General features: G+C 28.2%; 5 protein-coding genes across 10 annotated transcripts; 4 read left to right on the forward strand and 1 right to left on the reverse strand.

Annotated features, from left to right (window-relative positions):
* The first annotated feature begins 2 nt into the window (after nucleotides 1-2).
* On the forward strand, nucleotides 3-2,490 carry LOC122515043 (probable tRNA (guanine(26)-N(2))-dimethyltransferase). Of its 2 annotated transcripts, XM_043632190.1 has the most exons (3): nucleotides 3-637; nucleotides 965-1,069; nucleotides 1,343-2,490. In XM_043632190.1, exons 2-3 carry the CDS (start codon nucleotides 992-994, stop codon nucleotides 2,465-2,467), a joined length of 1,203 nt encoding a protein of 400 aa, XP_043488125.1. In that variant the 5' UTR covers nucleotides 3-637; nucleotides 965-991; the 3' UTR covers nucleotides 2,468-2,490. The 2 variants fall into 2 exon arrangements, with proteins under 2 accessions (XP_043488125.1, XP_043488124.1); XM_043632189.1 differs by having other exon boundaries at nucleotides 965-2,490.
* Nucleotides 2,491-2,823: 333 nt separating this feature from the next.
* Nucleotides 2,824-5,547, forward strand: LOC122515108 (aldo-keto reductase family 1 member B1-like). Of its 3 annotated transcripts, none has more exons than XM_043632306.1 (7): nucleotides 2,824-3,123; nucleotides 3,943-4,092; nucleotides 4,186-4,353; nucleotides 4,415-4,531; nucleotides 4,617-5,018; nucleotides 5,101-5,249; nucleotides 5,311-5,547. In XM_043632306.1, exons 2-7 carry the CDS (start codon nucleotides 3,991-3,993, stop codon nucleotides 5,351-5,353), a joined length of 981 nt encoding a protein of 326 aa, XP_043488241.1. In that variant the 5' UTR covers nucleotides 2,824-3,123; nucleotides 3,943-3,990; the 3' UTR covers nucleotides 5,354-5,547. The 3 variants fall into 3 exon arrangements, with proteins under 3 accessions (XP_043488241.1, XP_043488239.1, XP_043488240.1); XM_043632304.1 differs by having other exon boundaries at nucleotides 3,990-4,092; XM_043632305.1 differs by lacking the exon at nucleotides 2,824-3,123 and adding an exon at nucleotides 3,716-3,865.
* A 48-nt stretch (nucleotides 5,548-5,595) lies between these two features.
* Nucleotides 5,596-11,923, forward strand: LOC122515311. The gene is made up of 14 exons (XM_043632625.1): nucleotides 5,596-5,687; nucleotides 5,767-5,935; nucleotides 6,069-6,236; nucleotides 6,334-6,450; nucleotides 6,536-6,730; nucleotides 6,805-7,002; nucleotides 7,086-7,234; nucleotides 7,328-7,335; nucleotides 9,763-9,794; nucleotides 9,856-9,939; nucleotides 10,739-11,218; nucleotides 11,296-11,502; nucleotides 11,579-11,727; nucleotides 11,807-11,923. The coding sequence occupies exons 2-14, from the start codon at nucleotides 5,864-5,866 to the stop codon at nucleotides 11,847-11,849; spliced, it is 1,902 nt and encodes a 633-aa protein (XP_043488560.1). The 5' UTR covers nucleotides 5,596-5,687; nucleotides 5,767-5,863; the 3' UTR covers nucleotides 11,850-11,923.
* A 271-nt stretch (nucleotides 11,924-12,194) lies between these two features.
* On the reverse strand, nucleotides 12,195-14,775 carry LOC122515312 (kinetochore protein SLK19-like). The gene is made up of 6 exons (XM_043632626.1): nucleotides 14,715-14,775; nucleotides 14,036-14,355; nucleotides 13,285-13,716; nucleotides 12,988-13,182; nucleotides 12,610-12,901; nucleotides 12,195-12,520 (listed from the first exon to the last, which is right to left on the reverse strand). Exons 1-6 carry the CDS (start codon nucleotides 14,734-14,736, stop codon nucleotides 12,195-12,197), a joined length of 1,587 nt encoding a protein of 528 aa, XP_043488561.1. The 5' UTR covers nucleotides 14,737-14,775.
* Nucleotides 14,776-14,894: 119 nt separating this feature from the next.
* LOC122515106 (cytochrome P450 4C1-like) lies at nucleotides 14,895-21,263 on the forward strand. Of its 3 annotated transcripts, XM_043632302.1 has the most exons (12): nucleotides 14,895-15,301; nucleotides 15,717-16,012; nucleotides 16,410-17,342; nucleotides 18,590-18,699; nucleotides 18,769-18,859; nucleotides 18,963-19,157; nucleotides 19,272-19,341; nucleotides 19,471-19,597; nucleotides 19,684-19,756; nucleotides 19,827-19,939; nucleotides 20,047-20,284; nucleotides 20,358-21,263. In XM_043632302.1, the coding sequence occupies exons 3-12, from the start codon at nucleotides 17,171-17,173 to the stop codon at nucleotides 20,696-20,698; spliced, it is 1,530 nt and encodes a 509-aa protein (XP_043488237.1). In that variant the 5' UTR covers nucleotides 14,895-15,301; nucleotides 15,717-16,012; nucleotides 16,410-17,170; the 3' UTR covers nucleotides 20,699-21,263. The 3 variants fall into 3 exon arrangements, with proteins under 3 accessions (XP_043488237.1, XP_043488236.1, XP_043488238.1); XM_043632301.1 differs by having other exon boundaries at nucleotides 15,717-17,342; XM_043632303.1 differs by lacking the exon at nucleotides 15,717-16,012.
* Nucleotides 21,264-21,297: the final 34 nt, after the last annotated feature.

A 21,297-nucleotide genomic window follows, 5' to 3' on the forward strand; every position in this document is an offset into this window, starting at 1 on the left:
GTTTTTACATTTTTAACTATTTTTGAACGAATTATTTAACAAATGAACAATATGGAACATCAAAATTACTGATTACAATAATACCGAATATTTATTTTATGCTAACAATTATAAAAATGGCAATACGCTGCTTCTATTGGGATCACGAAGAATGTGGTGCTTCTGGTGTTACCCACGTGCCAATGTTTGTTTATTTGGATTCTTTATTTAAACAAATATTTAAGATACGTATTTAATTATTTAACTAAAATTAATCTTTCAATAATTATTTATTTTTAAATGACAATATTTTCTCTTGGAAATCTCATAGAATAAAACGTAGACAGTATTTCTTATCAATTTATCGATAATCGCTTGGATTTTTCCATCATTCTATTTTCATCTATCTTATCTTATAAATAAGTATTGCGCGTTACGTTTAAAATCTTTAAATGAAATTAAAATTGAGAATGAAATTGAAATTAAAATTAAATTTAAATGACATTTTTAAATAAGCGATAGATAATCACATTTAAATTAGGCGAATATCGATATCGTACAATCGATTTTTTTCATCCAATCACAAACTAGCTCAATCAGTATCGATATTGACACCCTAACCTCGCAAATATTACGCTGGATAGGAAACGAGCAGACGGTAAGGAAAATATTTACGTATGATTATTAAATGATTAATTACTTTATTTTATTTTATATATTAAACATATCTCACAATTGAATGCAAATTATTTCTGAACTAATTGTACTATGCATGAGACAGATTGTTTCCAACAAATCTTACATTTATTAATTACATTTACAATGAGAATTCTATTAAATTTACTTTTGTTCACTTTTGTCTAATTAATTTACTAAATACTAGAAAAAAAATCAAAATTGTGAGATGATTATAAATAGGTGTATGTATTGTTGTAGAAATTGTTTTATATTTGATTTTATATAATGAAAAAATATATATTTTCAGGTTATCACGTATTTCTTTCCGTTTAATATGGATGGTGAACAGGCGACGAAGAAAGCTAAACTGGAAACCGAGAAACCTATAAAAGAAGGAGAAGCTGAATTATTGGTAATTTCTAAAAATGTATTTTATAATCCGGCACAAGAATTCAATAGAGATCTCAGTATAGCTGTACTGTCGCTCTTTGCTGAAGATCTGCGAGAACTAAACGAAGAGATAAATGTCAAGTGTGACGGAGTGAAAAATTCAAACGATGGATCATGTTTTAAGAACGATGGTATTACTATATTAGAAGCATTGTCAGCAACTGGTTTGCGTAGCATTAGATATGCCAAAGAAATAAAAGGTATAAAAGAAATAATAGCTAATGATCTTTCGAAGGAAGCTGTAAAAGCAATGAAAGAAAACATTCGACACAACGGGGTGGAAAATATAGTAAAGCCAAGTCAAGAAGATGCAATCATGGTCATGTACCAAAACAAAAGAAAAGGTTTCCATGCCGTTGATTTAGATCCTTATGGTTGTCCTTCGACCTTTCTAGATGCTGCGGTACAATGCGTAATAAATGGTGGCATACTTTTAGTTACGGCAACAGATATGGCTGTGTTAGCTGGTAACACACCGGAAACTTGTTACGTCAAATATGGCGCTATCTCTCTTAAAACTAAAGCCTGTCACGAAATGGCATTAAGAATTTTGTTACAACATATTGCATCTCATGCGGGGCGTCATGGTCGTTATATAGTACCGTTATTATCGGTCAGCGTAGATTTTTATATAAGAGTATTTGTAAAAGTTATTGGGAGCCAATTAAAATGTAAAGATAATGCTAGTAAAACAGGATTGGTATATCAATGTAAAAGTTGCGAAAGTTTCACTATTCAACCTATAATGAAGATAAACTCTAATAAATTTTCTAGGTCTCATTTAATTTCCGATAAAAATTGTAAACATTGCAAGAGCGAACATTACGTTGCTGGTCCTATTTGGATAGCATCCTTGCACGACCAAACATTTGTTTCTCGATTATTGCATAATATAGATAATATGAAATTAAAAACGAGAAAACGAATAAAAGGGGTACTGACTATGATAAACGAAGAATTAGATATACCTTTGTATTATACCCTTAACCGCATAATGTCCCTGGTCAAATGCATTACACCACCAATGATATTATTCAGATCTGCATTATTAAATGCTGGATATAAAGTATCATATTCTCATGCAAGTAAATTCTCTATCAAAACCGATGCCCCCACCGATGTCATATGGGATATTGTACGTGCATGGGAAAAACTTCATCCTGCTAAAAGGCCAATGGAAAATGTGCCAACTAATCATCCAGCATTAAATATTTTGGATTCTCCAATGAAACTAAATGTATCATTTGCGTTACATTCAGAAGCTAATCCAATTTCTCGACGAACTGGGCTATTAAGGTTCCCAGAAAATCCAGTCGAAAATTGGGGTCCTCTTACGCGTGCTAAAATGAATAACAATTAAATTAAAACGTTTTTTTTAACCAAGAAAAAAAGTAAATTAATTGAAAAATGAGAAAACATAAAGTGAGATATATTGATAATAAAGAAAAAATATTATAATGAAATCATAAATATAAGACTCGTCATTATTTTAAATGACTAAATTCAAACATCCATATGTGTAATTATTTTTATTACAATAAATGAATAATGTACAAATGTTTTATATATAAAAATAGAAATACTCTTACAATAATCAAGACTTTATCATTACATATGTAAATATATGCCTATATAAGTAAACAAAAAATAACAAATATCATGCATAATTTTGTAAATTTGATATATATATTTTTTTTATTTCCATCTAAAATTAACGATTAAATATTATATAAGGTGTTTTCATTCATTTTAACTTTTGATACTATTACCATACTGATACTGATACTGATACACGATATAATTGGTCATAGGATTTATTACGCGTCTATACATGTATACATATACGTTTATATACATCGTCCAATAAATATACATCTATATACATCTTCCAATAAATATACATATTTAGTAAGAACATCGGTTCTTCCATCATTTTATTGTGAACAACGTTGTTTTGTAGTATTCTGCACGAAGTCGTTACATAAACGGAAATTATTTTATCCTCGCATAAATCAGGTATGATAAATATTCTATATTTCTTTGAAAATAATATTTCAAGCTTTTTATTACTAATACAAAATATTAATAACAAAAAGAATAAGAGAAATAAATTTTCAATAGTTAATAATAATGGATAAAAATGGTATTAGCTCAAGTAAACAAATTTTAAAAGTGTTGATTTACATAAAATATATTTTATTTAAAAAAATCTTAAATGAGAAATCATATATTATTTATAGATTATAAAAAAAATGTTATAGAAACATTTTATTTCTATCAATACTTTTATTCGACATCGGATGTGTATAAATATATATATATATAGATTACTATTTACTTGCTTATATGTATCAGATAACATCGCAAAAAACACTTGTTGCGTAATTATCTAAACATATAATGTAACTTGAAACAACACTTCAATTATCGCAGTTTATTTTTAAAAATATAAAAATCTATCTATGTACAATGTGTTTTAAATATAAAAGATCAAACTTATGCAATATTTTGAAAATTTATTGAAAAAGTTTGATAATTTAATTATGGGACACCTTGTATATATATATATACATGGTGAATCAATTATTTTATATTAGTTTTTAATTCGTCCCTCTATCGGTAACGTGGTATATAATAAAAATTAATAACCAAATAAAAATGCATTGGCCTTAACTTCTTTCAAGATGATCTTGTATTGTAAAAAATAAATCAATTTTATGCTATATCGTTCATTAAAATGATTTTTTTAATACAATTGGTACGTGACAGATTATTTTAGATAGTAATATTTATTGATTCACCTTTTACATAGATAAATTTGAAATAATCTTTTAGACAATAATTTCAAATTGATAATCATTGTAATCTCATCGATCGACAAGCATGGCAGCAGCAGCAAAAGCAGCACCAGGAGTAGCACCAACTGTGACTTTGAACGATGGTACAAAAATTCCAGTACTTGGACTTGGTACTTGGCAAGGCGGTGTAAATATCTTTACATTAAAATTAAAATATTAATCTAATTTTAAAAGTAAACATGTGTATTGTTGAAATTGTTTTACTTTTGGTTTATAACAGGATGATCCAAAAGTAGTCGAACAAGCAATTAAAGATGCAGTCGATGCTGGATATAGACACTTTGATTGTGCTTATATATATGAAAATGAAGCAGTGATAGGGAAAGCTTTGAGAGAAAAAATTGCTGAAGGCGTCGTTAAAAGAGAAGATCTTTATATTACAACGAAGGTATATTTTGATATAAAGTTTCTCATACTTAAATATTATTTATTAACTTTTGGTATTACAGCTATGGAATACAATGCATAAAAAAGAAAAAGTTGTACCTGCATGTAAACAGTCGGTGAAAAATTTTGGTTTTGATTACATTGATTTATATCTTATACACTGGCCTGTGTCTTACGCGGTAAGACAAATATTTTACTTAACATTTCTATATTATTGGTAGATATCGATCACAATTTTAATTAAACTGTTACATTTTGTTTTAGGATGATGCAGAAGGACTTTGGCCAGTCGATGAGAAAGGTAATCCTAAGTATGGACATACTGATTATACTGGAACATGGAAAGGCATGGAAGAATGCGTTAAATTAGGATTAACCAAAAGCATTGGACTTAGTAACTTCAACTCAATTCAAATTGACCGTATATTTTTAATAGCAACCATAAAACCAGTAATAAATCAAGTCGAATGTCATATTAATTTGAATCAAAAGAAATTAAGAGAATTTTGTGCAGCACGTAACATAGCTATTACAGCATATAGTCCTTTAGGTTCGCCTATGCGTCCTTGGGCAAAATCTGACGATCCACAAATTAACATCAATCAGACTGAAGAAATTGCTAAGAAATATGGAAAGACGCCGGCACAAGTTATACTCAGATATTTGGTATTTAAATTGATATATTTATCTACCATTAAAAGAAACTTATTATTTAAATATTTGTTTAAATTTAAATATTATTTTCTAGGTTGATATTGGTACCATTCCGATACCTAAATCTGCATCTAAAAATCGCATTCAAGAGAATATTAACATTTTTGATTTTAAACTTACTCCCAAGGAAATAGCGATTATTGATAAATTTGATTGTGGCATAAGAGTTTGTTCAGCTAAAGAGTAAGTTTATTATTAAAAAATATATTCTTTTAATAATTATTTTAAAAATATATTTTTGTAGGTACGAGAAACACAAGGATTATCCATTTAATGTAGAATTTTAAACACATTTTATTTTATATATTTTTGTTTATATGATTTATTTTATTATAATCAATAAATGATATTGTTATTATCAGTATATATATAGTATATATATATATATATATATATATTATTATCAATCTTAGTTTTAATCATACCATTTTTTGCAACTGGTATTTATTTTATATCTATACATTTTTTTTAGTAAATCTTATCTTTATCTTGATTATTTTATAAATTTACTAAGCTAAAAATTAAAAATAATAATAAAAGAAAAAGACATCATCCGATACTGGTATAGCAGATCTTTTTTATTTATATTTTGTAGTTTAAAATAACCTAATCATTGACATGGTAAGATGATTATCGATATTTTTTTATATTTGTATCTTATATCTACTAAATTGTTATATAACACCTCTTTGATAAATAGCAGACACGAGAATGATAGATAATGCAGATTGAAGATAGCTGTGAAACTGCATACTGTTAAATACATCAATTAAAAGTTTGTTGAGGTTCATTGAAAAATGGCTGAAATTCCTTCTACAATGCTTGCAAATGGATATAAAATGCCGATGCTTGCTTTAGGAACTTATTTGGTGAGATATTAATATCATATATTATACAATATATGTTTCCAATTAAATTAGGTTAGATTTCGCTACCATCTTGTACGAGATATTTGAATCGCTGAAACATTATCTTATTAATTATAATTTATTTAAAAAACAGTCTCAACCGGGAGAAGTAGAAAAAGCTGTTATGGATGCTATTGATCTTGGATACCGTCACATCGATACAGCTTTCTTTTATGAAAATGAAAAAGAAATTGGTGCTGCGATACAAGCAAAAATCAAAGATAAAACTGTTACAAGAGAAGAGCTTTTTATTACTACAAAGGTAAAATTTTAGAAAAAATAATTAAAACAAAAGTAACAAATGTACAGAAATGTACATTTTGGTTTACCAATTCTATTTTATTCTATTTGTGTCATAGCTGTGGAATAATCGTCACAAGGAAAAGAGTGTAGTTGCAACTTGTAAACAATCTTTAGAAAATCTTGGTTTGACTTACATTGATCTATATTTAATTCATTGGCCATTCGCTTATCAAGTAAGAGAGTATATAAAATTTAAATATTATATTACAAATATAATAATTATGTTAACTAAAACATTTCGTTCGTTCCTTTCTTAAGGAAGGAGACGTATTAATACCTAAAGACAAAGATGGTAAGCTTTTATTATCAGATACCGATTATCTTGAAACATGGAGAGGAATGGAAGAATGCGTTCAACAAGGATTAACTCATAGTATCGGAGTCAGTAATTTTAACTCTGAACAAATAGCCCGATTGGTGAAATCTGCTAAATTTATTCCTGTAAATAATCAAGTATGTATCGATATATTATTTACTATGAAATTTTTTCGTTTTTCATAATTCATTAAATTTTTATCATTTTTTAGATCGAAGTTAGTGTAAATCTTAATCAAGAAAATTTAATTAACTTTTGCAAAAAGTATAATATCGTAGTGAGTGGTTATTCGCCTCTTGGAAGACCTGGAAATAGATTAGGTATTAAAAATTCTTTGGATAATCCAGTAATTCTTAAAATAGCTGAAAAATATAAAAAAACTGCAGCACAAATAGCGCTTCGATATGTTGTAAGTTTACTATTGCTTGTTAATATTTTAACACTTAAACGTGTTGATATAAGTGTAAGTTGAAAGATTAATTAATATTTTAGTATCAACAAGGTGCTGCAGTAATTGCTAAATCTATAACTAAAAGTAGAATTAAAGAAAACATGGAAATATTTGATTTCGAACTGACAACGGATGAAATGACTGCTATAAAAGAGATTGGTACTGGTGAAAGAGTAGCACCATCTGCAGAGTAAATATAAAATATCTTAAATTATATAAAATATAAACTTCTCTACCAATGTATTGATTCATTAATATATTTCTGTTTCATTTTTCCTTTCAGAGTACAAGGTCACAAATATTTTCCATTTTCTATTCCATTTTAAAGTTCATGGAATATAGAGAGATATGATTTCTTTACAGAGAGAGCTCTGCCAATATATTAATTAATTTTAATATCTTGTTTTCGAGGTCATTAATATATGATTTGTAAGTTATTTTTTAATTTCATTTTATAATCAAGTAAAAGGTATAATATAAAAATTAAGGATAATATGTTATATAAAGTCATTAACACTTAATATATAGCAATGAATCAAATGACTTTATAAAAATTATAATTATAAATATTGTTTTATTTATCATTTAAGATAATATCAAATTGATTATTTACATTTTCATATTCTCTACATTAACTATGCTTCAAGTTTTTACTGCAACATATAAGTACACGAATTATTATTTAAAAAAATGAATTGAATGAAATACATGATTTATATGTTAGATTCTCAGAGTGAAAGAACGATGTGAGAACCCTTTTCAAGGATGATTTCATCAATCAACTTGCCAAATTATCCATTCTCCCTCTTACTGTCTAATCCCCCCTTCTTCCGTCTCTTACTAACGTGAACAAGGGCAATGTCTTTGTTCTTAATAAATCAAGAGAGACAGAGACAAATTTATTCGTAATAAAATCGTACCAATGGTGGGTACTTTCCATTGTTTCCTGTTCTGTAAATGTAACAGCAAGAATGTTTCATATCTAATCGAAGTTTGATAGTTGAAATGCATTCAAAATCATTAACGAAAATGACATTATTCTTCGAATAATTAAAACTGCTGATAAACAATTGCAACTAAGAAAATGTAAAAAAAAATATGACCATTAATCATGTTCTTTGTTATCGACATAAATTTTTATTTTTAACGTTAAAACATGATAAAATAAAAACGATATTTTTATTTTTATCGCTTTTTTGTTACTACTGATATTACACGTTAAATGATTAAACAAGTTTTGCAGTATTATTTTTTGTAAGAAAATAAAGCAAATGATTGTTCGAAAAGTCACGTAGAAATGAAATTTTTACACGTTTGTGTATTCTGTAGGATTTTTATGATTACGTTTGAATGATATTAATTCGTAAAATATTTTTAAAACAATTTGAAACACGCACACACACCCACACAATTACAAACGTTGATAAAATTTTTAAAAATACTTTTAAACAATTACGAGCGTCATATAAACAGCAGTTTTTGTACCTATCTTTTTTAATTGTTATGTAAAATATTATTCACTTTTCTATTGTACTTTCGTCAAGTATTAACAATTTTCAAACAATAATAAAACAATATTTATAATTATTATTATCGTAAAAGAAAATTTCAAAAAATCAATAATGATTACTCTTGACCGTATTTAATATTAATATAAATATGCATACAAATTATTAACAATTATTTAATACATATATAATATAATTTTTATTTATTTAAAAAATAAGTGTTTAACTTGTACCATCTTGAAGAAAGGAGTATACCAAAATATATGATGGTGACCTTGATTCCTTCCACTTTAATATGAAATGGACTAAAGGAGGGTTCCCTAATACACTCATACATATATTACATTGACAGTAGTAAAGGATAAAATCCTTTGATGGTTTGCCGCTCCTACTGGCATTGTAGGATTCTTCTAATAGCTATTCGTTACTACCATTGGCAGCAGCATCCGTTCTGTACTTTTCCATACTGCTATCTTCTCCTCAGAAGAATTTAGCTTCTCTGTTATACGTTAGTCTATAATGCACAAAGAAATCTTTATACGCAATATCTAACGTGTGATAAGCAGGAAAATGACTATTACATAACAGATTACTCATATACTCATCATTGTATTATACATTATACATTTTTTGTTTAAACCTGAATCATTAAAACGAATACTTTTGTATTTAAATTAAAAACTAGGTTTTAGTTTCAAATTTAATTTAACTTAAAAACTAGTTTAAAATTTATACAAATTTAATGATCATCTTTACTAATTAAAATACGAAATCTTTACTAATTAATTTCCAATTTTGTAAATGAGATCATACAATTAAACGTTCTAGCATCCTAATACTAGATTAGGAAATAAAATGATTTTATTCCTTGATACTAAATTCGTGGAATCAAATTTAATTTGATTCAATTTTGAAAATTACTATAATCGACTCTTAACATTTAAAAAGAAGTTATATTAATCATTTTAATTGGTTGCAGTAGTTATGGTTTTAAATAAAATAATGTTTATGTTTTAAAATAATGTTTGCTCCATATAATATTAAAGCATGGGATTATAATTGGGAAGTTGAGTGTGGGGGGGATATTGCAAATCGGAAGAGTGGGGAGATCTAAATCAGATCGTTTATAAATACAACACGCAATACCGCTGCGCTTTACTCGTTATTCGTATTTTCGCGCAGAAAATTCTGTCGTTGATATCGTACACAGTTTATACAGTCGAAAATCCTTCAACTCATTTAGTATTTTCTACATCGAATAGTTTCGTAAAAGAATAGAGATATTTTTCAATTAAAATAATACAAAAGAAAAATGGTTTTAAATATACCAAATATTAAATTTTACAACGGTAATACTGTTCCTCAATTTGGATTGGGTACATGGAAGGTACGTTATCACGAAATGAATTCTCTTTATCTTTATACAATTTACAATATATTATTATTATTATACTTTTTCTAACATGAATAATTCGAACCGTTAAACATAAAATATATTTTATTCATATTTCTTAGTAGTATACTATATATGTATGATAATAATATATATATATATTTATCTATATATGATAATATATTTATATCTAAATACATCTAATCAAATAAATAAGATTTTCTTATGGTAGACATGACTCACTCAAGGTCACTTTTATCACAAGCCAAAAGACTACATAATCAAATTATCGAACGATTATTATTGCGATTAAATTTAATTTTCTGATAAACTGTAATTATAAATACGAAAGCAAAGAAAAAAAATATATTATTTAATGATTACGGATTTGTATTTAGAAAAAAACTAGTTATCTTAGAATTGGAATAATCAACGTTAGATGTATTTATATTTTCAAACGTTCTAATAAATTCTAAGAGGAAGAAATCAATTTATTAATTTTATATAATATAATTAAATATAATTATATAGACAATATATGCATTATGTTAGGAATTTTGAAACGTCATTCAAATATGAAAAATGAATGTTTATTTTATATCTATTAAATAATCATAATTAAGAATACGCTAGGAATATACTTGAAAGTTCTGCAGTTCAGAAATGAAATATTTAAAGACTCATGCTGAGTCAACCTATTTTTCTTGTCTATGATGAATTCCTATCTGAAGTTTTACTGCATACTTTTTATTACGCTCTTCATGTAAGTCATAACATTAAAATTTTTTCGTAGTCAAAACCTGGAGAAGTTACTCAAGCTGTAAAGGATGCTATAGATGCTGGTTATCGGCACATTGATTGTGCTCACGTCTATGGTAATGAAAAAGAAGTTGGAGAAGCGATCAAAGCCAAGATCGATGAAGGAGTTGTCACTAGAAAAGATTTATTCATTACTAGTAAACTTTGGAATACCTATCACAAAACTGATTTAGTCGAGCCTGCGCTTAAGACTACATTAAGCAATCTTGGTCTGGAGTACTTAGATCTTTATTTAGTTCATTGGCCTATCGCTTTCAAGGAAGGGGATGATTTATTTCCAAGAAAACCTGATGGTAATCCTGAGTTTAGCGATGTTGATTATGTTGACACATGGAAAGGTATGGAAGGTGTATTAAAAAAAGGATTAACTAAGAACATCGGTGTCAGTAACTTTAATTCGGAACAGATTACTAGATTACTTAACAATTGTACTGTTAAACCAGTAACCAATCAAGTACGTTGAATTTTTTATTAATTATGTAAAGAAGTTAATATTTGAGATTGTTAATAATTGAAATATTTTTTTGTCAGATCGAATGTCATCCATATTTAACTCAAAAAAAATTGTCTGATTTCTGTAAAGAAAAAGAAATTGTCATTACCGCTTATAGTCCTTTGGGGTCGCCCGATAGACCATGGGCCAAGCCAGATGACCCTAAATTATTGGATGATATTAAGTTAATCGAACTTGCAGAAAAATATAATAAGACAACAGCACAGATTCTTTTGCGCTATCAAGTAAGTTTGTTGTACTCGATCTTTTGTTTCTTTAATAATTGTAAAACAAACAAATATATTACTTTGTATATTTTAGTTGGATCGTGGACATGTGGTTATTCCAAAATCTGTAACTAAATCACGTATCATCGAAAATAGTAATATTTTTGATTTCAAACTTACGTCCGAGGATATTGCCTACATTGACACTTTTGATTGTAATGGAAGAATCTGCCCGATGACGGGGTAAATTTATTTTGTTCATATTTACATGTATTAATATTATTACGTATTACGTATTACTATTTGATTTGTAATTTTTCAGATCCGAGGCCAGTCCTTACTATCCATTTGCCATACCTTTTTAAATGATACAGTAAATTAAACGAGGTTTGTTTCAGTCGTAGTTCAAACGACTAGATAAAACTTTATCTAAAAGATATATATAATGCAAATTTTGTTCTTATTTACATTCACGCATAAACATTCGTATTTTTCTACGCATGTATTTTTCAATAGTCATAGAAAATAAATTTTCATTAAACAAGTATCACACACGCGTCACGATTGAAATGTTCCGGTAGAATAATCAGATTTGATATTACTCGTATTGATAATATTACAATGGTTATTTGATAATATTGAACTATTAAACCAAAAGTATTATTTAGAAAGTACAATGTAAGTATATGTTATGAAACAATGATCGATATTCAATTGCAACAACAAGAGGAGTTATTCTCGTAGCTGTCTTCGCAGCCGCAAGAACAACATTCGCAGTATTCGTCGTCGCTATCACTGCTGCTTATACAAATACGCGATAACGATTTTGCTACAGGTTGATATCCTTTATCCAATGGACAAGATGGTGCGACTCCGCATCTGCAGGATACACTGGATAATCCGAATGCACATTTACCTTTGCAATTGCATTTACATTCATTTTTATTGCGTATCAAATTGCATTTCTTGCACGAAGATGACGATATGTAAGAATTATTAGATGTAACCTTGTAGTTGCAAGGAGCTGTTGGACATTCTAAAACATACACGAAAGACTTATGAATGTTCCGAGTAATGTTAGGAATGTTCTCCAATTCTTTTAACAATTAGAAAATAATAGCATACTTGATTTCAATATAGCACAAGGAGGTAGATCGCAAGGAAGGTTAATCGAGCAAGGATTTTTCACTGCTGTTGATCCATGCAAATACTTTGAATGCGACAAAATGGAATGGCACGAAATTTTGCATTTATCATTTTTTATTCTTTCATTATCTTGTTGCGAAAATTGAGCATAATTTGATTTTGATACGTTAGAAGGGAATATTTGTGCATCCCTCAAAGATTTAGCCGATTTTTTTATCGTCGAACCGATTTCATAATTATTCTTCCTCGGACAAATACATGCTTTTGATTTCTATGGTAGAAATTAATTTGTATAATAAATATAATTAAGCCTAAGGTTTTGAAAAACCTTAAAACAAGAAAGATTTATTAACGTACGTGATTTTTGTCATTAACTGAAGCTAATTTCTCTTTTTTTTGAATGGCAGTCTGTTCATTTGGAATCTCAGTTAGTTGATCTTTCAATTTTTTTAAAGAAACTGTTTTATTTCCTTCGTTATTCTCATTCTTGGGTGATTTATCTCGTACAATTTGATTAGAAGTTGTTAAAGGGGTCGTTGAATTTGTAGAACTCTGAAAAAAAATAATTAAAATTGTTCGTCTTTATTTTTATCTTTCTACTCTTGTTTTTTTTTTTTTGCGTCAAGAATATTTTCGATCGGGAAAAAAACTAACATCACTCTTCTTCCTTACGAGTTCCTTTTTTAATCGTTGCACATTGTTCCTGTAAAACTGTAACGCACAATGCATCCTCCTCTCATTACTTTCCAGATCCTGAATACGTTTTAACATCTTATTGTTACCAGAAATATTTTGAAATTCTTTTGAAGCAAGCAAACGATCCAATTGTTCCGCATACAAAGTCTCTTTTTCTTCCAATACTGTTATACAATTTTTTAACTCTAATTCGTCTTTAGCAAGCTGATGAATCTTTGTCAAACAAATGAGATCTTCCGAATGAATAGAATGCAAACTCGTACTTCGATAACTACGAATTTCTTTTTCCATTTCGTTAACGCGATCGTTCATCTCCTTATTTTCCAATTCGAGGGATTCCAACTCGATTTCGGTTTCCTCCAATTTAATATCAGCGTCAATAATTTTGTCCTAATACGGAAATCGATATAAAATAAATCAAATATTTATTTAATAGCGTATACCAATTTATTACAAATGGTATCGCTTTGATGCATTGCAATATTTGCAGTCTTACTGAAATAAGAATTTGTTAGAATAACTTGATTTGAAAAAAATACTGAATGTGATCTGCAAACGTTACGACAAATTATAAACTCTGTAATTATTATTGAAAAAAAACGAGAAAAGTGATGTTCCTTTTATTTTGTTCTGTTTGTATGTTTTTCTTCGTACTGACGAGATTTATTACCCCGTAGTCGTCGTATGTTGAATTTCAATCGGGTCGTACGTGCAACTCCGTCGTCTCCTTGTTGAGATCCTTAATGGTACTCTTCAAATTACGAAGTAACTTTTCGGTAGGGTCTAAATCGGGCGACAGCTTGTTCATAATTTCACGAATTTTGCAAAAGGGTGCATCGTCGCAGCTCTTTCCAGAGACCCACATGTTGTAAGCCATAAGTGCTGGTATGGATCTTTCCATTGTAGTGATTTTTTCCCTCAGGTATCTGTGTCGTCCTGTTAAATCGCAATGACGTTCCTCTATACTAGCTGCGATCTCTTCCAAATTTGATTTCGACTGTCTGTCCATTTTTGTCTCGGATTTGCTACCTGTAAAATGTTCATTTGTAGCTTTCGTTTTCTATTTATTGTCTTGTAACATATATTTTCGCATTCTCGTTTTTCTCTATTTAAAAAAAAGAAAAGTAAAAAAGCAACACAATAAATGTGCAGACATCAATTTGTAGATATATTTGAGTTTAGATTATATTTAGTTATTAAACAATCTGTTAGGCAAAGAAAAAATTAATTAATATCTTTTATTTAATTAAAATTATTATGTCGAATTCGTTTTTTCGTAAATAACATTAAGTCAAATCGAAAAATTTGATTATGTCATTTTATTTAAATGCCGTTATTAGATAAATTTTTGTTCTTTTTTTTTTATTTATTTAAATGAGGTTACTTACCATTTTTAAACAACATTGCCATAATTTATTAGTTGCGTTTAATGTTCAAATAATAATAAAAATTTGTAATAGTTCGAAAAGTTAAATTACAAACTTGAAAAATTTGGATACGTTGGTTCTGTCAAAAAGCCATGAAAATGTGCATGGATATCTGTAAGTATGTAAATACAAATGCAATGTTAAAGGCTGTAAGATAAATTAGCGTTAAATTCAATGCTTATAAAACATAATAGATAATTTTTAATGAAACGACATTACCAACGAACGGATAGGAAGTTTTTGTCGAATAAAATGCGCGAATTTAATTCGACGAAATAATATGAATGAAATTCGAGCGGTTGTCATACTCAATTCTTAATAAACATGATATAATAATAACAATAATAATAAGAATAATAATTATGCAATTAATGTCATAAGACTCGCGATGTCGTCCAGAGATATCGCGTTTCATGTTAAATGAGATCATTGATAGAAAAATATTGCATATTGGGAAAGTAAAATTTGGTGAATAATTGTGGAGAAACGAAAAATCTGGAGCAAATTCGTGGATGCAAAGATGCTGTCTCTTCTTCTCCGAAATTGAAGTAAATTTCTTTTTTATATTTTATTTTTCTCTTATTAAATAATAAATAAATAATAAACGAGATATACCGCATTACAATTAGAATTTCAAATAATTTCTTACTTATTGTTTATATCTAAAAAAGGTTTTTTGCTAAATTATATTTCATTTTGAAAAGATGCATTGAACGTATTGTAAGCCGCCATTCTTCAAATAATTTTAATTTTAATTTTAATTTTTTGTTTTTTTTTGTTTTTTTATTATAAGGCATCAAAGTGACCTCGAATTTATATATAATATATTATTATTATAACTCTACATTTTTGTATTTATCACTTAAAAGTCAATTTAAGGTAAACTTAAACTTTAAAAAAACAAAAATAAATTTTCTACTGCAACAAAACTGCACTTATTATTATTATTATTACTGTAATTAGTCGGTATGACAAATGGATCGATCTGGTGCGCCAAAGGAACGAAGAAGATGATAAAACCTCATTAACTAGCGTATCGAGTACTGTTCAAGATAGCATTTTAAGTACACAATCGCAATCAATACGATCGATTTATGGTAAAAAGAAAGATTCCGATAGTCATGTACTACAACGGTCGAGTGGTGGTAGAGCTTTCAGTTATCGAAAAAAAAAAGCATCCTTTGGAAATGGAATTTTTAGTGCTCCGGCAGGTGTTAATCCCCATCACGTTGGTTCCTCGATTGTTCGACGGAACACAGGTGGTTTTTATTATTCATTTAAACTCCTCAATTACTATGCAAACCTTTATTTGCATAATCAGTATATAGTACAAAATACAAATTAGAGAAAATTTATAACATCCTCAAATTTAATGTATATTTGTATTTAAAAAGTTCTCTAAATTATACACTTTTTGTACTTTTTTATGTATTTTCATATATATATTTCATGTTAGTTGTGTGAATCACTTTGTTTATCGGATATCCCAAGGTTTACCGATTGCAAACTACAGGAATATATTTTATAACATAAGTGAACATAAGAACACTTTCAACAATAGAATATACTCCTGCAGTTTGACTGATAAATATTGAGACACTCCGTAAACGGCAATTAATATTTCTTACTAATGACAAAGTTGCTTGTTTTTTCTAGGTAGTTCTAGACTGATATTTATTTGGCCACAGAAAATACGTACAAGAGGAAGATTGTTGACCATTTTGGCACCATTAATGCATGGTATTTTGATTGGATTATTATGTTTAGATGCTGTTCATCTTTGGCCTGGTGAATTCTTACCCACATCTCTTCCTTCAACAACTCCCATACCATTACCACCTGTTAAATGTAACGTCATCGAACCATCCTGGTTCGATAATAATTGAAAATGAAAATGCAACAAATTCTTTCTAAAAGAACAAACAAAAAAAGTAAAAAACTTACATATGTTTAGGACTAAATTTTACGCAAATAGATAATCTTGGAGAAAATATAATACATCACAATAAATTCCGTTAATCTGAATCAAACGCGAATAAAAAAAAATATAATTCATTTTTATAATTCTTCATTATATCATTTTATTATCTTCTTTTTTATATTATCATTCATTCAGTCCGTGAATGTTACAATGTCGCATTAAAGTGCAACGAAGAAAATCTCCCTCTCCCTTTTGTAAAATTTATTAAAAATCTTCATATTCACCAATGACCATTTCCGAGAACGTCGTTAGTGTGACACTGAATCTGCGTGATTCGAGAGAAAAGTATAAAAAAAAATCTTTACGATGCTTTATATATATATATATATCATTCTTGTATGATGCATTAAAAGGAGAGTTAGCAAGTTGATCGTCGTTATTGCTCGTTACAATTTAATCGTTATCGGTGTCAAGCTTATAACTATATACGTAAATAATGGATTCTTCGTTATTAATATTAGGCTGCATAAGCCTTGTTATTTTCATTAAAATATTATTGGCGTTATACAGTGCATATATTTTTCGTAAAACCATCAACAAACTTCCAGGACCGAAAGGTAACATTTTATTTGGAAGCGGATCTTCTGCAAGAAGATTAAAAAAAGAAGGTAACGCATTTTCTCTTTATAATTATTAACATTTAATTTATTGCTTTAGTTGTTTTGGTAAAGGAAAATAAATTCGAAATAAAAATCGGTAAATGATTTAATGCATATATGGTGTCATTCAAATTTGTTTGATATGTCAAATTCAAAACAAAAATTGCTAAATGTCTTCATTTATTTAGTGTCACTGAAATTTTTGGTATAAAAAACAAACTTGTGTTACATGTAAAAATCGAAATAAAAATACTTGCATGGACATTTAAATAATATTAAAAGGAAAGGAATATAATATATGATTTTATAGAAAAAAAAAAAAAGATTATGCGTATGCGAGTGCATATAATTTTATTTATTTAAAGTGTCATTAAAACTTTGATTGCGTAACCTTCGTATCCAACCTCTTATCTGTTCTATGTCATCGAGAGCATGAACTTTAATTATCATAAATTGCGATTAATTAAACTTGTTGATATTAGTACTTGAGGGATTAGTTGCGATAATATAATAAGGATGTTTCCGTTTAATTTTCTCCCCCTCTTTCTCTCCTAATTTTATTTAATCTGATTTTTATTATTTTTTGTTTCGTTCTATTCACGCGCATACTCACATACACGTAATTTTGCGAGAATATTTCTCCTCCTAAATTCCTTCATACCGTCTTACTCGTCCCCCTTTTTTAATCCAATTATACCAAATGAAAATATGAAAAATCAATGATTTTATTATCATAGTGTAATTTACGTCGCCGGAAGTTCTTATCTAATGAACATAATCTTTAACAAAAATTACTTGTTCCTCGTTTCTGTATGCATGTTATTTCATTGGAGAGTGCAACACACGTGCATTGATGACATTTTATTCACCCTGATGACATTCAACCAACAATGATAAGAACAACAGATACTATAAAATTATTTTCTTTTTCTTTCATTTAACTCATTTACATATTATTATTATTATTATTATCATTTTATAATGTAAACACAAAACTTGAGAGAGAGAGAGAGAGAGAAACAAAAAAATGTTAAAAATTATTCTACATATCGTTTATTATCGATCGAAATGTTTAACTCGATATACGTGTTCCATTTTTTTAATACCATTTCCCGTTTCCTGTTTTGGTTCTATGAATGATAGATAAGGAATTATATTTTTCCTTTCTTATTCTTTTTATTATTCTTCTTTTATTTTTGCATCTTTTTTCGTTGTAATTTTTATTTTTAACTTTGAATGAATGTTTGCTTTTACAGATCGACTATTGAAAATACAAATTTGTTCGGTCAGATATAAAGATGGATTATTTCGTACTTGGTTGGGAAACGAGCCTACCGTTCATTTACATAAACCCGAACACGTTGAGGTAATTAATATTATTATATAAATTTGTCGTTTGTTTAATTAATGGAAATTTATTGTTCATTATTTTTAGATAATTCTACGAAGTACTACGAATATTCAAAAGGCGCCACTTTATAAATATTTGGAACCGTGGTTAGGAAAAGCATTACTAACAGCTTCAGGTAAAAAGATTGTATAATTATATGAGAATTCAAAATGTGTACATCTTAAACAAATTGATTATTTTTTATAAGGTTGATTTTTAATTTATCTTTTAAATTTTAGGAAAGAAATGGATGCAGGATAGAAAATTGATTACTCCAGCTTTTCACTTTAATATATTAGAACAGTACGCAGTGGTGATGTCTGAGAAAGCCGAGATTTTTGTAAAATGTCTTGAAAAACAATTAAAGGAAAATTCGGAGGAACCTATTGACATTTTTCCGTACGCCAATCGATGCACTTTAGATGTTATATGTGGTAAAATTTTGTTTACGTTTTATCGTATTTGTTTGTAAACCGTATATTTAAATTATTATTCATAAATTACATTATATCTCATTAGACTTTGAATTTGCATATTTTTCATTTCAGAAACAGCAATGGGAGTTAATATAAACATGCAAGAAGATACTGAAAATGAATATGGCAAGGCCGTTCATAGGTACGTGAAATAATTTTGTCGAAGACTGCATTTATATTTTCCGAGGACCGCGCTATACACTTAACAATGCGCTTTATAGTAAATGTACTTGTGATTGTCATTTATTTGTTTTCATACAAATATTTTCAGATTTACCGAATTACTGATGTATCGCATATTTCGTCCTTGGCTCGCGTGGGATTGGGTTTTCGCTTTAACAAAAGTTGGAAAAGAGTATTATGCGGCAATCAACGTGATGCATACATTTACAAGAAATGTAATATAACAAAATGATATTTTTAATGATTATCGGGTATTTAATTATCGTGTAATAATTATATGAAATAAAATTGTTTTGTGCAGGTGATAAAAAAAAAGAAAATATCGCGAGAGTTAAAACATTTCGACGAAGAGGTTCAAGCTTTTGACGAGATAGGTAAGTGTTGTTTATAATTTACTTATATCTTCAATAAAAATTAATAAAAATTATTTTTATTCGATCATAGGTAAACCAAAAAGGAAAGCTTTTCTAGATCTTTTATTAGATGCTAGAGAAAAAAATGGAAATCCAATGACGGATGAGGAATTAAGGGAACAAGTGGATACAGTTATGTTTGCTGTAAGTTACACACACTTAAACACAGGATTCTTAATATATATACGTGCATACATATACGTTATATTCGTGCACACATAAAAAATAATTGTACGTTTTGAAATACAAAGGGACACGATACAACTGCGGCAGCTATTAGTTGGACACTTTTCTGCCTTGGTAATAATCCTGACATTCAAGAAAAGGTGCATCAAGAACTCGATGATATTTTTGGCGATTCGGATAAAACAGCTACGACAAAAGAAATTGCGCAATTGAAATATCTCGATAGAGTAACCAAGGAAGCCCTCAGGTTGTATCCCAGTGCACCTGGATTTTTACGAAAATTATCCGAAGACGTGAAGATAGGTAAGATAAGTAGTTTTAATATTTATCACCACTATTTTGCACCCAAATTGAACAATATTAAATTCCGTTTCAGATGATTATATAATTCCCAAGGGCTGCGTTGTTGCTTTAAGTTCTTTCGGTACTCACCGGCATCCGGATATTTGGCCAGATCCAGAAAAATTTGATCCTGATAGATTTTTACTTGAAAATTCAAAGAACAGGCATCCTTATGCTTACATACCATTCAGTGCAGGACCACGGAATTGTCTTGGACAAAAATACGCTCAATTGGAAGAAAAATTTGTCCTAGCTGCCATCTTACGTAAATGGAAAGTGAAAAGTATTCTAAAAGAAGGCCACATTAAATTTTACGGTGCTCTTATTTTGAGACCATCCGAAGGAATTTATCTTCACTTTATACCAAAGAAATAATTATCTATACAACGTTTTAATAATGATTATTACGGCATTTTAACGCGAATTTCCTTTATTTTAAAATTATAATTACTAGATACGTAAACAGATACATATTTAAGAATATACTCGTATTTATTAAGCGTTCATTCTTACAAGTAGTGTAGTACAATCTTAAAGCATGATTCGTATAATTGTACATTTTACTGTAATCTCATTGTCAGTTAAATTGATTTCATTAATTATTTAATATCATTGCATGTGTATCATTAAACGAAATTGAATGTAATTATACTATCAGAATAATTGAATAATAATTAATAACCGTTAAAAAAAAGATAAAATAACTCTAACAGCAATAAATATAAACATTAATAAAGACAAATATATTAGCACAAACAAGTAAGCATAGAACCGCAACAGCAGAAAAAAAATAAATAAGTGCTCTTAATTGCTTAATAATTGCTCAAACAAAATCAGTAGCTGACACACACGCTTATTAAATTATCAGCCGTATATAAAGAAAGTTCGTATGTTTTATGAAAAGATTCCTTAATCAATAAATTATAATTTTTCTTAAAAATATATTGTACATACTTAAACTTTAACATATCACT

Source organism: Polistes fuscatus, unplaced genomic scaffold (genome assembly GCF_010416935.1).
Source record: "Polistes fuscatus isolate 324 unplaced genomic scaffold, CU_Pfus_HIC Scaffold17, whole genome shotgun sequence".
Lineage (NCBI taxonomy): Eukaryota > Metazoa > Arthropoda > Insecta > Hymenoptera > Vespidae > Polistes > Polistes fuscatus.

Bases quoted from the DNA above. Each gene is read 5' to 3' on its own strand.
- LOC122515043 (XM_043632189.1), top strand. From the start codon at position 992: ATGGATGGTGAACAGGCGACGAAGAAAGCTAAACTGGAAACCGAGAAA.
- LOC122515108 (XM_043632306.1), top strand. From the start codon at position 3,991: ATGGCAGCAGCAGCAAAAGCAGCACCAGGAGTAGCACCAACTGTGACT. The intron at 4,093-4,185 runs GTAAATATCTTT...GGTTTATAACAG, and splicing joins TTGGTACTTGGCAAGGCGGT to GATGATCCAAAAGTAGTCGA. The intron at 5,250-5,310 runs GTAAGTTTATTA...ATATTTTTGTAG, and splicing joins AGAGTTTGTTCAGCTAAAGA to GTACGAGAAACACAAGGATT.
- LOC122515311 (XM_043632625.1), top strand. From the start codon at position 5,864: ATGGCTGAAATTCCTTCTACAATGCTTGCAAATGGATATAAAATGCCG. The intron at 6,451-6,535 runs GTAAGAGAGTAT...TCCTTTCTTAAG, and splicing joins ATTGGCCATTCGCTTATCAA to GAAGGAGACGTATTAATACC. The intron at 9,795-9,855 runs GTATTTTCTACA...TTAAAATAATAC, and splicing joins AAAATCCTTCAACTCATTTA to AAAAGAAAAATGGTTTTAAA.
- LOC122515312 (XM_043632626.1), bottom strand. From the start codon at position 14,736: ATGGCAATGTTGTTTAAAAATG. The intron at 13,183-13,284 runs GTTAGTTTTTTT...ATTTTTTTTCAG, and splicing joins TCGTAAGGAAGAAGAGTGAT to AGTTCTACAAATTCAACGAC. The intron at 12,521-12,609 runs GTATGCTATTAT...TGTATGTTTTAG, and splicing joins TTGTGCTATATTGAAATCAA to AATGTCCAACAGCTCCTTGC.
- LOC122515106 (XM_043632301.1), top strand. From the start codon at position 17,171: ATGGATTCTTCGTTATTAATATTAGGCTGCATAAGCCTTGTTATTTTC. The intron at 19,342-19,470 runs GTACGTGAAATA...AAATATTTTCAG, and splicing joins TATGGCAAGGCCGTTCATAG to ATTTACCGAATTACTGATGT. The intron at 20,285-20,357 runs GTAAGATAAGTA...ATTCCGTTTCAG, and splicing joins ATCCGAAGACGTGAAGATAG to ATGATTATATAATTCCCAAG.